This window comes from Grus americana, chromosome 2 (genome assembly GCF_028858705.1).
Source record: "Grus americana isolate bGruAme1 chromosome 2, bGruAme1.mat, whole genome shotgun sequence".
Taxonomy (NCBI): domain Eukaryota; kingdom Metazoa; phylum Chordata; class Aves; order Gruiformes; family Gruidae; genus Grus; species Grus americana.
This window is the reverse complement of record NC_072853.1, coordinates 130335566-130351443: the sequence shown is the minus strand read 5'-3', so window position 1 is coordinate 130351443 and position 15878 is coordinate 130335566. Positions and strand designations below refer to the sequence as shown.

The following is a 15878-nucleotide window of genomic DNA, read 5'->3' as shown; positions in this document are numbered from 1 at the left end:
TCCAAGTAGGGTACAATGCAAAGACATTCTCAGTCCTACATACAAAATCCCCAAAGGGGTAGGATTGTTTGACTGAATCTATGTAAGACATAAAGAATAGGGATAAATTAAAAGTCAAGGACAGTACCAGCTGAAAGGAATGTGGATGGAATTTCCTTACGTAGATTTGTAGCTTGTAAGGAAAGTAAGCAAAGTGGGGAGAGAAACGAGTATACACACTGTTTTCTAGGATTTCAGCAAATATAGGAAAGAAATATGTTGAGGTTTAAACTGGAAATAGGGCAAGAATATTTTTTTCCTGATTACTTAATTTTCTAGATTACTCTGGTCTATATCCTATTTTGAACTACAATTCCTGCTACGGAAGTAACCTCTGAGCAACAAACACCTTAAGGAGGGTACTTTGAGGCCTCAGCTAAGACTTTTTTTTTTTTTATGGCATAAAATGGCATTTAAAAGTAGAAAGCACACCTGAGGAGAAATATGTCAAAGAAATGAAAGAAGGAACACTGGTATATGAATCTTACAAAAAAAAAAAAAAATTGGAAAGCAAATTATTAGGAGCACCATTACCAAGAGGACCTTTATTATGAATTAACAAACATGAGTCATTAACAAAAATAACTGCTGCTTTCCATTAATTACAATTCTGACTGTAGCACTGACTATAGGGTACTAGGAGACTTCAGAGTCCAGATCACATATATTCCTGCTGTTCCTGATGTGGTTTAATTTCAGCTATCTGTTCACCTGCTACACAGGGACTAACTGTGATAAGGCTTTGTGACTTATTCCTTCTATTACTGCAAAAGCTTGTCAGGCAGATTAGCAGGGCTTTTATTCAAATGGACAAAAAGGATACAAAGATCAAGAACTCTCAGGGTATCGCAACAAATACAGATATGAACCAATTCAGCTGAGTGGCAGACAAAAATAAGTCTTTACACTCAGGCATACAAATGGGCCATAACAAAGTTGCACCCACTTATATCACCTCTTCATTTGCCATCTGACTTAACGCTCAGTCATCATGAACTGTATAACCAGGCTGAAACCAGGTTAAGTGGCTCACTTGGTGCATCTTTTCTTCGCTATTACAGTGGTAATAGGTCCTCCCTGCATCCCCACCCCCCAAAGGAGCTGGGAACATAATTGAGGCAATTTTAACTTGGCTTTTATGTATGAAAGGTCACAACAATACTTACTGCCAGTAAGTGGTTTTAAGCACCGTGCTGGTGTTTCATTCTCCACAAGTCCATTCAGCTTGTCTGCTGCTTCTGTTACACTTGGGTTCGTGTGTTGAAACTGTTCTTCATTTCCCTTTGCAGACTTGAGATTCTGCTCTTCAGTAGCTTGTCCTTCACCTCTCCAGCCCTCCCTGGAAGTGGCGTGTTGGTCAGCACTTTCCTCACTTGGTGCTGGAGTATTGCATCCATTAATGTCATCTATTTTTTCGCCATCCAGTGAAGCACGATCCTCGGGGTAATTTGAAACATTTTTATTATCTCTTGATTGCACAGAGTTGTTACTGGCGGGTGTCAGGGAGGCGCTGACAAGACAGTTCTTTTGGGAATGGTACTGAGGTATAATTCCAATAAATTTCAAGCCTTGACTTGCAGCATCTTGAATCTACAAGTCAAAGAAGATTAGATTTTTAACCATCAAGCTTTCTTAGCTAAATAGAAATACAGAAAATAACACCCTTCAAGGCAGCTAGCATGTCATTTTGCTTCTATTGTCCACTACCACGAGAAATTGTCATGTTACATTTACATAAAAAGTTTCATTCTAGAGAAGCAGGATGAAAAGTTCCCTAAGCCGTTTCAAATAATGTGAAAGTGGAGAAAGAAGAAAAAAAAAAAAAGGAGAGAGAAAATGTCTACATATTTCTTCACAAGGGACAAAGTATCTGTTTGAAAAGTTTATTTATGGTAAATTACCAGAAGTGGTATTACTCGCACAAAGTTTTAGTATCAGTCTTATGAAGTCAGGGACTTAATATTACATCTACTGCTGTATTAGGTGTGTGATTATGACATTTATGCAAGGAAAAGGTTAATAATTTTGTTATATGCACCATTATAACAACAGTTGTTGTTTGTCCTATTTTGGATTGAGACACAAATGGAATACTTTCCCATAATGAGTACATAACAGCAGAGCTATTTTAATACAACACTTTTGGGAAGATACAGAACTCAGAATAGAAAAGGCATTGTGAGATGAGCTAACAAGAGGAAGAAAAATGGAAATTAAGGGGCACTATTATTAATCCTGTACACTTTAGGTAAAGAAGGAAAATGAAGGAATCAAATCACAAAAGATGCTAAGAAAAAAGCATCGCGCTAGTAATAATGACAATTAGATAAAGCCAGAATTAACTAAGGAAGGTTCAAGACGAAGCAGAAAGAGAAATCTCTTTTAGGCAGACTCAGCACTACGGATGCACCATCCATTCGAGTGACCAGCCTCACACTCCTCAAACCCAGGAGAAGCTGCAGCAAGAGCCAGACTTCTGTGCAAACATGAGTGTTCACTGATTCATTTCTCAAAATCACTCACTGAAAAGAAAGGATTTCCATGTAATGTATACTCTTCCTATAATGTAGTCGAAATACACACAAATATTTCAAAAATAAATGCCTTGAGAATCGAGAAATAATTTCACTTTTTCTGCATACCACGTAATTCCATACAGTTAAAGTGTTTTAATTATTCTCTGAGGCTCAATTTAGTATGAACTTATGTGGAATAGTTCAGGCCTTTTGGGTTTTTTCAATAGCAAGTAAATAGGAAGAATTTTGTACTTTTTTAATATAAGAGGAAGCTCATTTCTGCATCTTTTGCAGGACAGTTTTGTTGGGTTTTTAATGAATCATCTACTTCCTGGTAACGTGTTACTGTTCTGAACACACAAACCTACAGATGATACCTGATCAACAAGAACTTCCTCTTTCAAACCGCTATTATATTTTCCACGTTATATTAACTCTTGATTTCATGATCACAGGAACTTAAACAGAGCTCTCCAGGAAACAAGGCAACGGTCTTCACAGGTGTTCAGCCTGGCGAACATGGGATGCTGACTTAACTAAAGCTCATTGCTCAAAAACAATAACCTCCAAATAAAAATACTACTAGCAGTATCCTGATCAAATGAGTATCTGTCTGCAAAGAAAGTTAGCATGTCACTAGCTTGCTCAGAAGGGTTTAAGTGAACATCAATGATAGATGCATTCATTATATGCTTAATTGTCCTGACTCCCTGTTGTAACTTTACAAAGACTTTTTTTATACAGTCAACGATAGAGTTACAAATTCAGTTCATCTGTTATCACTAATGTACAGACACACCACCACATTTGTTTAGTAGGTTGCAGGGCAGCTAATTATAGAAATTTAACTAGTATGCAACTGTTGAGAGTTTAAGGATAGTACCTATGTAGAAATTTTATTGGTCCTGGTCAATAAAGACTGCTTGTCAATCTATACCAGACTTTCCCACGCTGTGATCCGGATGAGAACAGCTTTCACAGCTATTGTAGCAATGTTTTACAGTCTTGGATCACTCAAAAAAAAAAAAAAAAAAAAAGTGTTTGTTCTAAGGAATACCCGATGTTCAGGTTTTTCTTCTGAGGCTTGTGTTCTCAGAATGGAAATTGGAGGAACTAAGAACTGAATGATAGTCTAAGCCATATTAGTCTAATAGCAGAAAGACTGGAGAAAGAGACTGTATCTTCAAGGCCTTTTCCCAACAAGTTAATCGGCAGTACACAGAATGCAAAATCTTATTTAAACCTGTATTTCAAATTTTCTCAATTACATAAGGGACAACCAAGCATCTCATTATTTTCCATAAAGTCAATTTAGCAGGAAATGTTACATCAACAGTGCAATGTAAGCTGCAGAACAGCAAAGTGATCTATCAACAGACGCAAATAGTCTTTCCTTCCAACTTTCCACAAAACCATGAAGAGGCTAGCTCTCATCATAATAAAGCATAAAGCCTGAACGTTTTCAAACTACAAAGACAATTTGGTTCTTTTAGCCTCCCGTTGAGACCTTAAATAGTGCAAAATTTTAGTTGCCTTCACATCCAGAACGAATTATGCCATCCAATATACATTCACATTTCTTGTTTCTGTATTTGAAATAGTGAATATTTTAATTATAAAAACTAAAAAATCCTGACTTAAAGTAGCCTAAACCTCAGTAGCCAGACAGGTCATGTCTAGGAGCTACACAGGGCAGAAGGACTGTTTCTACCAGCCACCTGAGGTTTTTGGACCCGTTGAGGCATCCTGCGGTGGTACACGCAGACAGACATATCTGTTCCAGCCTTTTGGGAAAATATCTTTGCAGATGCAGTGTTGGAAATCAGTAAGAGGGCAACACATGGGAGAAAGCAGGGGTAAAGCTGAACTGAATGGGAAGAACATGATTCTGCTCTGACAGGGTCACGCGGAACATGTTCCAGATCGGATAAATACTACAATTCTTGTCTTTATGTGCCAGTTTAGAGTACTAACAAGTACTAACAAAGGTCCTTGTCATACTATGTTGTATGACTAAATGAGAGGAAAAAGCATAAAAAGCAGAACAACTGCATCTCCACCACTTACCGCATCAGAAAAAAAGCTAGTTTAAAAATGCCCTTACATTAGGTGATCCACACTAATTTTGATTGTTTTACTGACCTTTTTTGTATTTTAAATATGCTACCTAGTTGCTCTTTACATCTTGGGAAATTTTTAAAGGGGAAATTCCAACAAAATTTTAAAAAGATAATGTAAAAATTCTTTGGTTCTTTCCCCAGATAGGAACAGAAACGTTTTTATTGCCTCATAAAGAGTTGCTTGGATGATATTAACCACAAATACAAGTATAGGTCTCCATCACAAAAGATGTTATTGTTCAACAAAAGCAGCAGAACTTAACTCATTTATTTCAATCTGGATAACCCCCCAAGTGGGTACATCCAAATCAGTTTATAACTGGCTTACAACAAATTGGATTTATGCCAGTTTAAAAATAGAACCTGTTTTAAGAAGGGGTGAAATTTCATGTGTACAGAGGACCGAGGCAGTTAAAGAATTTAATGTCATCCCTATAATTTGCTTGATTAGAAACCTGGCATTTTCCCTGAAGGGAAGAAAATGACAGATTTAGCCTTTGCTATCTCTGAAATAAACATCAAATCTCCCACTAACTCTAGCAGGAATAGCAACAAGCACCGCATCCAACCCTGATGTCACTACCTTAATCAAATTTTAGCTGGGACACTTGTGTTAACATTTCTTAACATTTGTGAAGTGTTATTGTTTATTTCAGAACTAACTGACCACTATTTTTATACTGCATTTGGAAAAAAGGAACCATCAGAAGCACAAAGCTGTGTCACTAAACATTGTGTTGATGTAGCAAATTTATGTCCCATCTTTTTAAATACTTCTGGTTCTCTTGAAGGCTCTGTACCTAATTAGAAAATGGCTGACAGTCTAATTTAAAAATCTGGAAAACCATACCTGGCAACAGCATGGCTGAATGATGAAATCCTCTTTTCTGAAAACTACTTGGTTTTAAACTATGGGCCTCACACCCATGAAAGGAAGTGCAGAGATTCCAGGCTGAAAGCTCATTTTGAACAGCCACATACAGGTTTTCTTTTCTAATCTATTTAGAATAAAGACACTTCACAAGTTCATTGTACAGTCCACATATTGTTTGTGATTCTGTGTTTATTGTTGCATTATCAGCTCTGTAATAATCTCCTATTCATAGTGAGCGTGATGGTACTACTTATAGATACAGAAGCTCAAGGATATAGACCCCATGCTGAACAGAATCATATACTTTTGTCAGCTTCAGTAATTGCTTACAGGGAGATTCTGTACCTTTCTCCCATGGGATGGCACACAGCAAACCAAACACTTCGACAAGCTCAGGATAGTATTTCACTCACATCAATAAACATGGGAAATAATGCACAGCAATTTAATAATGAGGATCTGTCTCTTGGATAAGGATTTTCAAACAAATTATTTAGTAAGACAAGTATAAGGAATTTCTCTTAACTCTTTTATACCAGGAGCTGGACATTTTTGGGGTGCATCCAGAGGAAAAGCAGTTTTACTAATGTCATCAGGGCACTCCAGTTTATAGTAGTCCTAAATGGTCTCAAGGCTTACACTTCCTGATGATCTGGAAAAAAACACCTTCAACACCTAGGCATTAGGACTGAACATTTCATTAATAGGTTTGCTATATGGTTCATGATATAACAAGGTACTGAAAGAATGCTGCAGCAACCAGGTAAAAGCGACTGCTACTAATATAAATGCACACAACAGAAACAATTTGCAAAGAGCACACATAGCAAAAATGCACTTGGACAGAGAACAACATTCTCTATGTGCAATGAACTGATTTTCTGACGGTCAGATGAATCTAGTTAGCTCTGCAGCAAACTAAGGGAAAAATTGCTACTTAGTCCTACTGATGGGAAAACATATGGCCTTTGAAACAATAGCTGGGTTAATTTTGCTTAAAGCTATCTAAAACTTTTTTTAAGCCAAGCATAAGCGGTCTTAGCCAGTAAAATAAATTCTTGTCTGCCTGTTTATTTGGTTGTTGTTTTTAAAAGAACAATGTTAGAGGCATTAGATCTCATAATGTGTACCAGAAACAAGATCACTGTATTTTTCTAGCTTCTTCGTAGAATTCAAGCAAATCTCCTTTGACAACAGACATAGCACCCAGGATGTTCATGCAAAGAACATGATCTTGTGGTTTGAGGGGAACACTACGTACTGCATGCCAGCAGTTGGAACTGGAAAAGGATGTTCAAGACTACGGTCTTCCAACAGTGTCCTCCTTCATTAATATTTAGTAGTACATGTTTAATCACAAATACTGAACATCCCTCTTCTAGTTTGTTCATGTCTGAAAACAGACGTTTAAAATTAAGACAGGCTTTTGATTTGCCTCTGATATATTCCGTAGGTCTCACACGCTGCTTCCTCAGAAGACAGCAACAGTCACCAAGAGTTTACTGCTTATTTTAAAATCAATTAAGCTTAGCTAATGCTCTGAAGGAAGGGTTTACTTCTTTCTAAATGACTCAAAACTTCTGCGACTTTGGCATTTTTGAATCTCTACTAAGTTACAAAAAAAAAGATAATTCAACTAATCAAACAGCAAAGCAGCAACTGCTAATCATTTCTCTGTCCTGTTACTGAGACTGTTTCACTAGCAGATTTCCAAATCACGCAACCTTTCTGACAAGGATGCTCTGTCATTTAAGCCTGTATTTCTCATGCATTTTTAACCTTTTCCAGTTTACACTCACCAATTCTGAATTTGAGATAGATAGTTCATGTGCATATAAATGTAAGTGAATATAAATGTAGCTTTTAGAAAGTCAAATCCTAGTCTGCATTCAGGCTTTCAAATTACCAAGTATTTTCACTGTCAATTACATCAAAATAGGCCATCAGGGATAAAACACTGGAGGGGTTCCTTGAAAAATGTTACCATAATCCCAAACTGCAGAGTTGTCCTTTAAGCAGTGTTGTTGGCAGTGTTTATAGTGATACTTCCAATGAAAACCTTGATCAGAATTTTACCGTTCGTGAACTTTAGATAAGACTATTAGAATGAAGTTGATAGATGCAAGGGAAGATATTAGAGTGGAAAAAGAAACCCAAAAGTTAAAAACTAATCAGCTTCTTGAAGAAACGGATGTACGCTGCCTTTCCCAGTACACTGCCCATTCAACAGAACCATTGACTTGACACTTTAAGCTCTTGCTGCATTTGTGGTAGAGCATAACTAGGCACTGACCAGGGAAAAGAAAGCAAGCCTTGCAGTTTTACAACATGCTCATTGGTAGGAGACTCTGCAAAAGGGAACCGAAAGCTACAAACAGAACAGGGAGAAACGTAGCGAAGCAAGTAGCTACTGCAACTTGCTGCTATGCTGAATAAAACAGGAGATAGGCTCTTGAGACAGTGCTGCCCAGAGATATTAAGTTACAGCAAGCCATATGTCTCCTGCCACTGGAGCCAAGGCAGGAAGGAGAGTAACAACTTGAAATTCCTCTTCAGCTTGTGTTAGCTGTATATTCACTCTTGAGAACAATACACCCGTACTAAACATGTAGTGCAGCTTGCGCAAGTACACTTGTTCCTTTCAGCATATCTCAGTAGATGACAGCTCTTGAAACCACACTGTCTCATCCTCTGTGGTCTTGGGTGCAATGATTCTCCTCAAATTATTGTCTTATTTTAGCATCTGTTCCTTCACAGAGCTGGCAAAGGGCAAACACTGTTGGTCACAGGCTACAAAGGTTCAGTGACTGCAGTACCTGCCCAAAAGCCATGTTACATACCTGTGTCCTCCCATCCTTGCCCTAGACTCTGAAAAGAAATCCTGAATTTATCCACACCATTTAAGATTTATTCCCTAAAAATTGTTTTAGACCTGGGATAAATGGCTATGGAGCAGCCAGCTATGCTCACTCAACCCAAATACTTGATATACACTATCAAAAAAAAAGTCTGTACAAACTCTGTCTCAAGAGGTTGTTCTAGAGAACAGGCATTTTCAAAATCCAGTAGCGAAATGCAGACCATGTCTTGTGCATCAATCTTTCGAGAGAAACTCCTACACTAATGGGTGAACATAACCAACGGGAAAATAAAGATTTATAGATGGACGGTTGAACTTCGTATCTAACAACCATGTTAGCCGGATGAACACAATTCAATGTTGTAAACCATGAGAAAACAGTCACTTATTTGTCACTAACTAGCACTAATATGATTCAGAACCGGCACACTGGTTTAGTCCATCTCTGTCCTAAGCAATGAAAACAAAAAAGCAAAAGGTTTAGGACAACAGGAATATTTTAAATATTAAGAATTCAGTCTCAGACTTACAGACTTTACATTTAATTTGCAGGGAACACTTTCTTTTATCTTTATATAAATCAAAGAGTGTTTCTTTAAAATCACATTGTTTCATCAAGCCATCTGTTACTCATAGCCAAAATTACAATTTGAATGATTTACCCATATTTTATTTTAGCACAGTATAAAATATTATCATATTTATTGTTATTTTTAAAAAGTTATTTTTCCCACCAGACAGAAGTGGGATCATTAAAAACATCAACTACATACTTTATAACATCTATTTTTATCTTGGTCAAGAGGATGACTCTGAAAGCTGCTGGGGGGCAAAGGATTATAAAAGCACAACAAGGCTCCTGGGAGAGTCCTGAAAATAGTTTCGCAATGTTCATGGAAGATATACATCAACACCACTCTTACAGGGCTTAGTCAAAAGAACACAAGTTGAAAGAAGCTTAACCAGGAACAGATGTTTCCCTTCACACCAGGCTGTTTCAAATACAGTATATGCTATTTTTTACCATCTCTTGTTATATACACACTTACAAAATGTTAACAAAATGCACTTTAATAAATATTATCACAGCAGATCACAAACAGCTGAACCATTGATGTTGAGTTTCAACTTCTGCTTCAGGACCATATCTACTTCTGAGATCCAAATACTTAAAAATAAAATAGGGGCTCTGTTTGCACTGAAAACATGCAGAAAACAAAGCAGTCAGCTAAGCGCTCAGCAATGGTTTTCATTACAATGTGCTAAAGAAATAAATGTTGTATTGTTCTTTTGCAAATACCCTAGAGAGTGAAGGTTTTGGGATGGGATTTTTTTTGGTTTGTTTTAAGGATGGAAATGATTTTAGAAGAGGTTTAGATCACATATAGATAAGTAATCCTAGGTAATAAACAATGCTCTTGAGGGGTCATTTTCTAGCCACAGAAGTAAACGTGAACTGCTTAGTCATTTGAAGAATGATCCTCTGAGAAATATTAAAGACTAAATTTTTCCCCTCTTCTATCTTTACTGCCACCTGCTCTGACTTTATACCCTGTGGGAAATTTCTGAACAGGCCAGCTAAAATGTATCTACAGTAAAGAATAATGCTTGGGATTACAATATCCGTCTAACGAACCCTGGCACCAACAGAGCAATCAGAAACTTCACAGATGAGATCCTTGTAAGAGTGCAGTCAAGAAATCCACCAGCAGTCTAGTGCTCTTCAGAACACATAAGCTGCATCTCTTTGTTCCTTCTAAAAAAGAAATCTCAATGCAAAGATTAAGAGATGAAGAATAAGAAATGACAAACAAGAAGAGACAAGAATGTAAGAAATACTGGAACAGCTATATAAAACCCGGTATTTTTCTTAGTGATTATAAATAAAAGTAAAAAAAAATTAAAATTACAAGATTAGCAATTTTCACATTCTTTTTTTTTAGGAAATTGCAGACTTTTGCCTTCTTGTTTGCTTGCCATACTATTACAAACACAAATAATTATATATATATAAAAAGTACATACTATTACAGACAAATTTGTCCTATGATACATTTCTCATCTTCCACATCTTCTTGCCATTTCTTAGTTAGATGCTAAAGAGAATTTTAAAACTCAGATGTTGAGAGTTCAAAATAATTTAATATCACTTTCACACACTATACGGATATGTGAAGTGCCTTGTTTTGATCATATAAGACAAATGCTCATTCTGATGTGAGCAAACATGTAGGAAATAAGTGAAGAGCTGAGTCTGGGCTGAATCACTCCCTTGAGCAGGAACATCTATGGAAAAGATTTTAAAAGCTCTTAAAATTCATAGAAGCATTCAGGTTTTATTTTAAAGGAGAAACAGAAGTCCACCTAAACACTCCAACCCTGCTTCTCCCTAGCAACTTAAAAGAAGCCGAAGAATTAACTTGCCTTTTAACAGCAATACTAATACAAAAATGCTTCACTAATTAGAGCCATAACACAGACGACTCTCCAGAAAACAATGCGCATGAACTAAGACAGCAGTCATCTTGATAACACCAAAATAGCTACAGATGAATGGAGAGAAAATACAAGAGAGCAGGAAAAGTAGTATCTTGGTAGTTTGATAAAAACACTGATATGGAGAAACGTGCAGTGAGACTGACCTGTGGTTGAGGCATGTAGCAGTTCCTCACCAGACCGCTCAGCCAGTTCCTGCCTGCCCCTCCTTCCAAAGGAGTGAGGGCAAATAACGGGCAGGAGCATCAAACCCCTCTGAAAAACATCTCGCCTTTCAGGAGTACATTGAGTAAATTCAACTAATTTAAACCTGTTGGTAATAATGTATATTAATTCCCAGTGCATAAACTAACATTTGAAACATACTAATTTCTCATGCCTGTTCTATTCCTGATAACATTTTCTTTTTTAAAAGACATTTAGAAAAATTCCAGTAAATTCCAGTTGATACCATGTAACTGGCAAGAGGGCTCAAATATGGTAGATCCTTTCAGCAATGTAGGATGTGAGTTCTTCAGACAAGTATTAGTGTTGTATGGCCTTTCTTTCAAAATAGCCCAATTCCCCACGCAACTTGCCTTTGTACCAAGGAGAACTGCTGGTCACTGTTTCAGACACCAACTCTAGAACAAGTACATGGGTGGCAGCATCCTTGCAATGTGTTTTGTTGGCACAGTCCTCCCTGGGGTCCCACTCACTTCAGTCAGAGAGGTACCATCACTTCCTTGGCCCAGCCATGCTTTTACTAGAAAATAAACGTCAACAAACTTACAGGCAAAGTGACTACATCTACTACATCATGATTATTTCCAGGCTACTTTGGCTTAGAGAAGTTGTTCAGAGGACCATGTAAGGGACTGACATGTTACTGATAGGTTTTCAGCTAGTGCTGGTGATGGCATTTGTATGCTCGCTGAAGTTCACCAAGACTATGAACAGAGGGCAATGAGCAGATTTGACAAACACTGTCTCATAGGGCAGATTTCGTTGGAAGATAAGCATCACATAGGTGCTTCAAGATGTCACTTGTGTTCCAAGCTGAACTGGTACACTTCTGAAAATGCAAAACCAATTATTCATCTGTATGACCTTAGGCTTGTTGGAAGAAATTAGCCTCATTTCTGAGTCAAGTAAGGACAGACCGGCAGGAAGAGGTCCTTGCCCAGTCAAAAACACAAAAGGAAGATGCCTGCATTTGGATTTCGGTTCAGCTGAGCATTTTTAAACCACACTTTTCCATGCTTATCATGCTTCCCTAGGGAAGGATAATGAGTCCACAGGGACAAGAAATATGAACACCACAATGGAGTCAAACTGAAAAAAAATTAACATACAAGAATTTCCTTCTGACAGATTATTATTAAGCAGGCAATCAAGGATAGAAAGATGTGCTTCCTACATTTTAAAAAGTCAGAACTGGGAAGAAACAGTAAAGAAACTATCCTCCACTTCCTAACTTTTCACCCACACCGCAAAGATGTGAACATAGGACTAAGACCTTCTGCCTGTTACAGTTCTTCTAGAGCACGTAACTCAGATTGATGTGGAAAACAAAGGTCATGAGAAACATATTTGGCATTCATATAGGACTGTGTATCCAAAATAAGTCTTTTCTTGGGATGTCAGCCTAGCTTCTCCTTCCCTTACTTGTCTCAGCAGAATCAGGAGAACACTCTCAGATGAAAAAAACAGTAACAGGATACACAGAAATAAAGAGCAACTAAGGAAGTAATTAAAGGCTACCTTATTTTACATGAGACACAAGTCAAAGTATTACAAAATACAGTATCTTAGAAGTAACATCTCTGACTTGCAACAACTTCAGAATGATCTGAGCCACAGTGATCAGAAGTTCAGAAGTTAGCTTTGCTCATTAAAAAGCAGACGAGCAAATCTTTAATCTCTGGTTTGCCTGAGAGTTAAAGACAGGAGCGCTAATATCAATTCAGCAGTAAAATACATATACAACAGTTAAGTTACTTCTTTCATTGCCCAGGAATTAAATGACAAAGACACCATGGGATCGTTTGAGCTCTTCAGGACATGTTGAGCTGCACTAGATCCACACTGATACGAAAGAACAAACAGAACATAGTGACCTCAACATGATTTTAAGGTACTGCAAGAGTGCACCCCATGCAACATTATGTCCCTAATACAAAACTGTCTGCTGTCTTTCATGGCTCTTACCACAGTCAGAAACCACAGTGATGGCAAAAATGTACAGAAGAGAGTAGAGAATTGGGACAGAGTTCGGAAGCACAGAAGGATCTCAGCAACAGAACACAAGTTTGACTGGAGAGTCTTCTTTGGCTTTTCTTAAATGTTTTATAGCCAACATTGTACAGAGGCACTTTGTTTCAGTGAGCGAGAAGCATTTCCAGGTGAAATAACTTCCTTGTTTATACTTCATTGCTCTTATAACATTTATATGGAGTTATAGAAGAAGAAAAAAAGATATTACCTATGCTGTATGCCATTGCAAAATTGTTTTGTGTTTGCCAGGAGCAAGCAGTTAATATTCAATATGACATACATTTTCAATGCAACAAAAAGTCAATTGAGAAAAGAAGTGATTAAAATTGCATCCTTGTTCAAACTCCATGTAAATAATACTTGCTCAGCAGCACATAATAAAATTAATAAAATTCATTTTCTCAGGGCAGAGGAATTTTTTCCAATAAATTCACAGTGGGAGAAAATTTTGACTTGTTACTTTGTTTTGAAAATATAGCTTCTCTATTTGGTATCTTTTTTTAAATATAGTAATTTGCAATGCAGTAAGAAGGTAAACCTATGCTAAAAGCCTCTGTTAAGAACAGCCCTGTGATCAAGGATTTGCCTATTCAATTACAACACTCTATTAACTTCAATTATATTCCATAGTTTGAGAAGAGTTATAGGGTTGTTCTTTTCTGAAAGTAAGCAATTGCCCTAACAGCATTTTGTTACTACTTTCTTTGAAGAACGCCCTTTATTTTTCATTTATTTTGTTTGTAAACATCTGTTTTATATGCCCTCAAAAGCAATGGACATTTTTTGCTCAGACAAATTAGTTAATATGACAATTAATTCCTACTCCCAAACAAGTCCTGTTTCCTGAGTTAGATTTCCATAAAAGTGTTGAGATTTTCACCATGCGTTTAATCAGATATAGACAGTGTCACAGTACACACTTGACAGCACCAGCTTCAAAGAACCTCAAATTCCTCTACATCAAATAACATCTGAGGATGAGCGACATACTCAGCCTACAGAGAAACAGTAAATATACATTTTAGCTATTAAAATTTAAATGATTATATTTCAAAAAGGCATCTTCATAACCCCATAATCAAATGGCTTCTACCAACAGAAACATTTCCATGTCTAGAAAAGCATTCTAAAGAGCCTCAGAATGGGATATTTATGGAAATAAGCTGACTCCCAGATTGTCATCTTGTTTTCATGTTAGCCACACCCTTTCTGAAGTTACAAATGCAAAGAAATTTTCTGTTGCAATGATATAAAATTTTGCTACCAGTTGTGACAGATAAGCCTATTTTTCCACTCTGACTCAAAGAACTGAAGAACAAAATCAAACATGTTGAAACTGATACACAAGAACTACACCAGTTTTGCCTACGTGTGAATATATTGAAATAATCGAAGATAGTGTCAGAATAAAAGTGCAGTAACACAATAAACCTTGAAATGAAATTTGGACTCAAACTTTTGAATAAGTGTTCAGAAAACTTCAGTTCTGATACCAAAATCTATATATCTTTAAGCATAATCATGATCAGATAGCCATAGCTGCATTATTTTTAATTCAGTTTTTACAATTCATAGTAAAAAGGAAAGATTGAACATGAGAGCAGTCTGTCAAGTTGAGTCCCTGTCAAGCTCATACAGCCTGTGCTGAAATTTGTTCTACAAAATTTTCTTAACTATTATCACTACAAGATGGATTAAAGCTAGAGGAGTATGCCTATTCATGCTATTCTTACACCATGTGGCTAAGTAAATATACTATTTAATGCTAGCTTTTATAACATGCAATAGGACACAACAGATGCTGCAGAATTTGAAACATGCACAATGAATCTGTCTTCACTAAAATGGACATAACCTGCTAATTTCCAGTCTGGCGGAATATTACAGCATCAAAAATAATTATAAAAAGAAGGCAACAAATAAAGAATTGCAGGGTTCTTTTCAAATTCCCCAGTATACGTAAAAGTTTATTGAAAGCAACACTATTCTGGATGACAAAGATATTGAGGTGACCAATACCATCTCCAATTGCTAATGTCATGTGAAAGTGAAACAAAACTTGAATAATCTGGGGGATTCTGGGAGTTAATAGGCCTTTTAGCTACAGTACTATCCAACAGGATATTTTGACACTAAAATGGAAATTACATATATTGTTTCAACCTAAAATGTTTACACCATTATAGGACTGTCTTCTACTTTGGTAACTTAGTTGATAACATCTGTGAGAGGTCACTTTCCTGTGACACTGCAAATCATTTTCTCATAATATGATCGAACTTTTTTCTCTCAACAAGTATAATTGCTGTTCAGATACTTAAAATTACAAAACACCAAATTCTAGTGCAGTGTTTCAACTGCACAAAATGTATGCATATTCCTATTGTCAGACTGACAGAACTAGAAGCAGTAATTATAGTGCAAATAAAAGCATGCTATGTTTCAGGTTTTGCCTTTTTTTTTTTTTTTTACTCACTTTCTTAAAAAAATCCGGTATCTCCTTTTTGTCTGACAGTTGGTTTAAAGAGGAGCAGCGCTCTATCTCCAAGACATATCCTTCACTATGGACATCACCTTTGGGAGACCTAAACAGACAGACAGAAAAAAAAAGAATCAGTTTCTGTTCTTAGCACTGGATACCCAGACATCCCCTTTATAAATATTTCCCACAGAGAGCTAAACCTGCAGATAAAACTTTGGTTCCAGCACGTTCACTC

At 36.8% G+C, this 15878-nt stretch overlaps 1 protein-coding gene across 2 annotated transcripts in view; it reads right to left on the bottom strand.

Annotated features, from left to right (window-relative positions):
- RFTN1 (raftlin, lipid raft linker 1) overlaps positions 1–15878 on the bottom strand; it is a 100004-nt gene that overhangs the window by 29427 nt on the left and 54699 nt on the right. For both annotated transcript variants that reach the window (XM_054817637.1, XM_054817638.1), the window contains exons 4-5: positions 15638–15746; positions 1206–1629 (exon numbers count right to left, since the gene is read on the bottom strand). In XM_054817637.1, the coding sequence (XP_054673612.1) occupies positions 1206–1629; positions 15638–15746 (533 nt within the window). The remainder of the gene's footprint in view (positions 1–1205; positions 1630–15637; positions 15747–15878) is intronic.